This window comes from Papio anubis, chromosome 7 (genome assembly GCF_008728515.1).
Source record: "Papio anubis isolate 15944 chromosome 7, Panubis1.0, whole genome shotgun sequence".
Classification (NCBI taxonomy): Eukaryota; Metazoa; Chordata; class Mammalia; order Primates; family Cercopithecidae; genus Papio; species Papio anubis.
The window spans coordinates 124,945,048-124,952,304 of record NC_044982.1 but is presented as its reverse complement, the minus strand read 5'-3'; the positions used below and the strand labels follow the sequence as shown (position 1 = coordinate 124,952,304).

The following is a 7,257-nucleotide window of genomic DNA, read 5'->3' as shown; positions in this document are numbered from 1 at the left end:
GCAGGAAGAAACAAGAGGCGCACAGGTGGGCGGGATCCGCACTGGAGGCGGTGCGACCTTGCGGGGCGGTGCAAGCTGGCGGAACCCGCGTGAGTGAGGTTGGTGTTGCGAAGGGAACTAGTCCGGTGCAGGACGTGGGGCTTTTGCAGCCCAGCTGGTTCCGGCTGGGGAAGATGGCGGTGGCTGGGGCGGTGTCCGGGGAGCCGCTGGTGCACTGGTGCACCCAGCAGTTGCGGAAAACTTTCGGCCTGGATGTCAGCGAGGAGATCATTCAGTGAGAACAGTTGGGGTCCAAGCGGGAAAGGAGCTCTGGGATGTGCACTGCCTGAGCGAACAGGGAAGCGGGGAGGACTGAAAAGTTAAGAGAGAAATGTGATAAAGGGGCTGCAGTCTGTAGTCTGTAGGCGTCGAATTCTGGCCTCCGCCTTTGTAGTTTAGTTTCTGGAATAGGGTGTCCGGCTCCGCAATCTGCCGTTCAGGCTTTTTTTCCTGGGAAGACGCCCAGTCTGTAATAATTAGTACTGCATGACTGTCCCAGGAGCCAGTTTCCTTTCTAGAGAGAAGGGGCAGGTCAAATTGTATTTCCTAACTCTTAACTCCTTATTTATTTATTTATTTATTGTTGTTATTATTGAGACCGAGTCTCTGTCGCCCAGGCTGGAGTACAGTGGCGCGATCTTGGCTCACTGCAACCTCCGCCTCCCGGGTTCAGGCGATTCACTTGCCTCAGCCTCCCAAGTAGCTGGGATTACAGGCACGCACCATCACACTCGGCTAATTTTTAAAAATTTTTAGTACAGTCGGGGTTTCACCATGTTGTCCAGGCTAGTCTCCAACTCCTGACCTCAAGTGATCCGCCCGCCTCGACCTCCCAAAGTGCTGGGATTACAGGCGTGAGCCACCGCACCCAGACATACTCTGAACATTTTAGTGGGCCCAGTCTGAGTTGTGTCAGTACGGCCAATAGGGTCAGCTGTGTCAATAGGACCTAGAATTTAAGTGGAAGCAGCGTGGAAGAGTACAAATAGCTTCCGACTCTGGAGTTGCAGGTTTTATATTCTGTTGTCGTTTACCTGTTTTAGAACCCAAGACAACTTAATTTTTCTCTCTGTACCCTGGTTTCTTCATCTATAAGATGAATCATTAGTAGGCATGCTTTATGACTCTTATGAAATGGAGATGGTAAACATGATTTAATATCTGCTTTCAACTGATTAAAGAACATTTGTTGCACTGTTACCCGCCAGATATTGGGGTAACAAAGACAAGACAGTTGGGTTCCCCTTCGTTGATGACTGCTGAGATTGGGGAAGTGAAGGGGCTTGTTGGAGCACAAAATAAATGATCCTTATTAAGATTTGAAAAACTCGGAAGGTTTACTGGAAAGGATGACTTTCACCTGAGAACTAAGGAATAGACAGAGGTGGAGGTCCAAAGTGTTCAGGCAGGGGAGAAAGCTGCAAAAATGGGACTTGATCAAAGAACTGAAAGTGTTCCTTAATTTGATTCCTTGGTCACTAATGCTGAAACCTAAATTGCAGTTCTAGGGCTTTTGTAGGAAGTAAGATGAGTTTCTGAGTTTGGGAGAAAATAGACTTTTGGCAAGGAAAGAGTTAAAGTAGGCTATTTTAATGGATTTTTTTGAGGCCCTAGGAGATGGCTCAAGCCCTTATTCCCAGCACTTTGGGAGGTGGAGGTGGGAGGATCGCTTGAGACTGGGAGTTGGAGAGCAGTCTGGGCAACATAGCGAGACCCTGTCTGTACAGAAATAAAAAAAGTAAACAACAAGATAAGGGATTTTTTTGAAGAGTAGAATAGACAACAAAACAACAGCAAAATCTTATGGTTTGACTTTACCCTTGCTTGAAGGCAGTCAAATTAAGTATTTAGTAGTTTTCAAACATTTTTTAAAGCAGTGGAATGCTATCAAATGAAATAATGCAACTTTGCAATATATAAAACAGAAAAGTGTTTTTTACGAATATAAGTTCAAACTTTTCACTTTTTTTTTTTTTTGAGACGGAGTCTTGCTCTGTTGCCCAGGCTGGAGTGCAGTGGTGTGATCTCAGCTCACTGCAACCTCCGCCTCCCGGGTTCAAGCGATTCTCCTGCCTCGGCCTGCCAAGCAGCTGGGATTACAGGTGTGCACCGCCATGCCTGGCTAATTTTTGTATTTTTAGTAGAGATGGGGTTTCATCATATTGACCAGGGTGGTCTCGAACTCCTGACTTCAGATCCACCTGCCTTGGCTGCCCAAAGTGCTGGGGTTACAGGCGTGAGCTGCCGTGCCTGGCCCAATTTTCACATATTTATTATAAAGTTACCCAGTATTAAAAAAAAAAAAAGATTGAGGTGGCCAGGCGCAGTGGTTCCTGCCTGTAATCTAAGCACTTTGGGAAGTCAAGGCAGGCAGATCACTTGAGGTCAGGAATTTCAGACTAGCCTGGCCAACATGGTGAAACCCCCACTCTACTAAAAATACAAAACTTAGCTGGATGTGTTGGAGAGTGCAGGTCGTCTCAGCTACTCGGAAGGCTGAGGCAGGAGAATCCCTTGAACCTGGGGGCAGAGGTTGCAGTGAGCTGATATCGCACCACTGCACTCCATCCTGGGTGACAAAGTGAGACCTCGTCTCAAAAAAAAAAAAAAAAAAAAAGGAAAAACGAAAGATTGAGGCTATTTTTGATAAATTAACAGTTTGAAACAGGGTAAGAATGATAGATGTAGTCTTCTCAGTCTAGAATCCAGTTGTATTTTGTTTGGATTACACAGTATCAAGAACATGGTTTCTCAGGCCAGGTGTGGTGGCTCATGCCTGTAATCCTAGCACTTTAGGAGGCCAAGGCAGGCAGATCAGGAGGTCAGGAGTTCAAGACCAGCCTGGCCAACATGGTGAAACCCCATCTCTACTAAAAATACAAAAAAAAATTAGCCAGGTGTGGTGGTGGGCACCTGTAATCCCAGCTACTCAGGAGACTGAGGCAGGAGAATCACTTGAACCCAGGAGGGAAAGATTGCAGTGAGTCGAGATCTCACCACTGCACTCCAGTCTGGGCGACAGAGCAAGACTCCATCTCAAAAAAAAAAAAATTGTATTCCCCCTGGGAAGAAGGTCAGTGCCCATCGGCATGTATTATGCTAAGATACTATTTGAATCATTTGTTAGGTATTCACTAGTATGCACAACAGGCTGTTATGCCGTGATGAAAGCATTTGCTGTGCCTTGCCTGGCATTTAATTGAGAATTACCCAGGTGTACATACTACAGTAATGTACTAACTTGAACAATTTTATATGAGTGACCTGAATTTTTAAAATAGCACAGAGCTATTAACTTTTTTTTTTTTTCTTTTTTGAGATGGAATCTCACTCTGTCACCCAGGCTGGAGTGCAGTGACAGGATCTTGGCTCACTGCAACCTCTACCTCCCAGTTCAAACAATTCTCCTGCCTCAGCCTTCCCAGTAGCTGGGACTACAGGCTCGTGACACTATGCCCAGCTAATGTTTGTATTTTTAGTAGAGATGGGGTTTCACCATGTTGGCCAGTCTGGTCTCTAACTCCTGACCTCAGGTGATCCACCCGCTTCAGCCTCCCAAAGTGCTGGGAGCTACCATGCCCCGCCATTTTCGTTTGTTTGAGACAGAGTCTCATTCTGTTGCTCAGGCTGGAATGTAGTGATGCAATCATGGTTCTGCAGCCTTCACCTCTGAGACTCAAAGAATCCTTCCACCTCAACCTCCCAAGTAGCTAAGACTACAGGCACGTGCCTCTATGCCTGGCTAATTTTAATTTTTCTTCTAGAGACAAGGTCTCCCTATGTTGCCCAGGCTGGTCTGAAACTCCTGGGCCCAAGTGATCCTCCAGCCTCAGCCTCCCAAATTGTTGGGATTACAGGCATGGGCTCCCGCACCCAGTCAGAAGATTCTCTTAATGAGGCCCAAAGGCACAGATTTGTTTACCTCTAGAGCATAATTCTGCAGTTCCACCACTACACTATGAAAAGAATGCAGTACATATGCTACCAATCATGGGACAATTTCATAATTTTTACAAATTTAAAGGATATAGCACGATGATAATTTTCTTTTTTTTTTTTTTTTTTTTTTTTTTTTGAGGGAGTCTTTCTCTTCCCCCCCGTCTGGTGGTTTATGGGGTGCTCTCAGCTCACTCACCAGCTCCGCCGGGTTCCGCCATTCTCCTGCCTCAGCCTCCGGTGAGCTGGGACTGCAAGCCATGCACCGGCTAGTTTTTGTATTTTTTAGTAGGAGGCGGGGTTTCACCGTGTTAGCCAGGATGGTCTCGATCTCGCTGTTGCTGTGATCCCGTATTACATGCGACATCCCAAAGTGCTGGGATTACAGGAAGGCGAGGCACCCGGCGCCCGGCCGATGATAATTTTTCTTCGTTCCATATCATTGTGTGTCCTGAATTACACAGTTTCTTCCAGGTTTGTAGCTGTCTTCAGTGTCTTATATGTTAATTTGTAAGTAATTTTTATCACTTCTTTCTCCTGTAATGATAAGATGTTCACTGTAGAAAACTAAAAAAATCAGAAAAGGATAAAAGAGTAAACCAAAATTACCGTAATACTACAACCCAGAAATAAGCACTGTTTCTTTCTGTTTTTTCCAGTATATATAATAATGTAATACTTTTGAAAACATATTTATTGGCTGGGAGCAGTGGCTCATGCCTGTAATCCTAGTACTTTGGGGCCGGTGGGTGAATCTGAGGAATCGAAGATGAACCATCTGGCTAACCACGTTGAAACCCGTCTGTACTAAAAATACAAAAATTAGCGAGGCGTGGTGGTCAGGCACCTGCTGATTACAGCTACCTCAGCGAGGCTGGGGAGCAAAAATGCTTGGCGTGAACCAGGCAGAGCTTGCTGCGAATGAAGCTGACATGGCACCGCTGTATGCTCCAGCCTGGAAGGCGACAGGGTGAGACACAATCTCAAAAAGTAGAAAATAAAATAAAGAACTACCTTTAATCCCATCACTCACTAGTAATCATTTTGGTGTATAACTTTTTTTCCTACACATAAGTGTATGTATGTATACCTTCATACCAGTTAGGATCATATCATATTTCTAGCATCTAGCATAGTACTTGGCTCAAAGTAAACACTCTAATAGATTAATGAATGGTTTTTACTACCTAGATCTCTGTTAAGATTACTGAGAAACAGTGTAAGTTAGTCTTGTTTCAATAACTTATGTCTTTGCCTCCTGAGGTATGTTTTGTCAATTGAGAGTGCTGAAGAGATACGAGAATATGTTACTGATCTCCTCCAGGGAAATGAAGGCAAAAAAGGTCAATTCATAGAAGAACTTATAACCAAATGGCAAAAGAATGATCAGGAGTCGATTTCTGATCCTTTGCAGCAGTGCTTCAAAAAAGATGGTAAGTTAATGTAATTAAGCAAATGTTGAAATATTGGTAAGTGGGCAGGCTTAAAGAATTTAATTTTTTTTTTCCATCTTGTATTTCTTCACAACTAACTTAAACAGAATCATATGTATACATATTTTTAGTTCGGTTCTACTCAATCCATAATGAATATTGCTCTAGTTCTTTTTTAACGTAGAAAATATCACCAAAAAATGCCTGTTTACAGACACAAATGTGGCTTCAGAATAATTTGAAAAATTTATACATAAAGAAACATTTTTCAGTCATGTGCATACCTGGGTGTAAGTAAAGTGTTGATTGACTATAGTATGAATAGCATTTAGAGATAACTACTTAAACAGTACAAAAGACGAGCACCAAACTAAATAAGTTATTATGCAATCTACAATATCAGAATTTTGTTTGTTTTGAAACATGGTCTCACTTTCATTGCCCAGGCTGGAGTGGTGTGGCTTGATCACAGCTCACTGCAGCCTCTGCTTCCTGGGCTCAGATGATTCTCCCACCTCAGCTTCCTGAGTAGCTGGGACTTCAGGAGTGTGTTACCACACCTGGCTAATTTTTTTATTTTTTTCTAGGGATAGGGTCTCACTCTGTTGTCCAGACTGCTCTCAAACTCCTTGGTTCAAACGATCCACCTCCCTCGGCCTCTCAAAGTGCTAGGATTATACATGTGAGCCACTGAGCCTGATTTTAGAATATCAGATTTTAATTTAACTTAAAACCAGCCACTTGTTTGAGTTCTTTTTCATTGACTGCACTCTTAAAAATGATGATTTAAATTTTATTCTGGTTTGGCAGGAAAAGATAATTAAAAATCTTCCTGATGATATCTTGACTCTAAATATTAAGCATCACCTTAGTTTATTAGCTATAGAAGTTCACCAGGAATCCTCTTATCAATCTGTGTGTGTGTATTTTTTTTTCTATCTTCAAAGAAATTTTAGATGGGCAGAAATCAGGAGACCATCTAAAGCGGGGTAGGAAGAAAGGGAGAAACAGACAGGAAGTTCCTGCATTTACTGAACCTGACACGACTGCAGAAGTTAAAACACCTTTTGATTTGGCTAAGGTGAGTGCTTATAGATTGAAGCTTTTTCTGGCTATTGGAGAAGAGGAAGTGACTAATACATTTCAGAGAGCAAAGTGTACAAATTGGTCTAGAATGGCAATTTTTCAACAAATGCATGAATTTTAGGAGGAAAAATTATATGTACTCCTTTCTCTATGGTAGATTTTTTCTTTGGCAACCTGATTAGTATTATAAAGGCATCTTTGCTTTTTTTTTCCCCCCCCGCCAAGAAGGAGTCTTGCTCCATCGCCGAGACTGGAGTGCAGTGGCACCATCTTGGCTCACTGCAACTTCCACCTCCTGAATTCAAGCAGTTCTCCTGCCTCAGCCTCCCGAGTAGCTGGGCGCTCGTCACCATGCCCGGCTAATTGACATCTTTGCTTTGATATGAGATTCAGGCAGATAAATATAAGTTGAAAAATATTTAATGAAGTGTGTCCCATGCGGCTGGTGCTTTTTTTTTTTTTTTTTTAAGTATGGAACGCTTCATGAGCTTTTTTTTTTTGAGACAGAGTCTCGCTCTGTCGCTCAGGCTGGAATGCAGTGGCTCAATCTTAGCTCACCACAACCTCTGCCTCCTGGGTTCAAGCGATTCTCTTGCTTCAGCCTCCCGAGTAGCTGGTACTACATGCCCACACTGCCACGCCCAGCTAATTTTTCATATTTTAGTAGAGACGGGATTTCACCAAGTTGCCCAAGCTGGTCTCGAACTCCTGAGCTCAGGCAATCCACCCACATTGGCCTCCCAAAGTGCTAGGATTATAGGCG

At 43.5% G+C, this 7,257-nt stretch overlaps 1 protein-coding gene across 6 annotated transcripts in view; it reads left to right on the top strand.

Moving 5' to 3' along the window:
- TRIP4 (thyroid hormone receptor interactor 4) overlaps positions 1-7,257 on the top strand; it is a 76,163-nt gene that overhangs the window by 6,007 nt on the left and 62,899 nt on the right. For 3 of the 6 annotated variants that reach the window (XM_021941747.1, XM_003901051.2, XM_021941746.2), the window contains exons 1-3: positions 119-274; positions 5,239-5,408; positions 6,356-6,489. In XM_021941747.1, coding sequence (XP_021797439.1) covers positions 174-274; positions 5,239-5,408; positions 6,356-6,489 — 405 coding nt within the window. In that variant the 5' untranslated portion in view covers positions 119-173. Of the gene's footprint in view, positions 1-12; positions 99-118; positions 359-5,238; positions 5,409-6,355; positions 6,490-7,257 lie in introns of those variants that run through there. The other 3 variants (XM_017960695.1, XM_021941749.2, XM_031669236.1) reach the window with 3 other exon arrangements.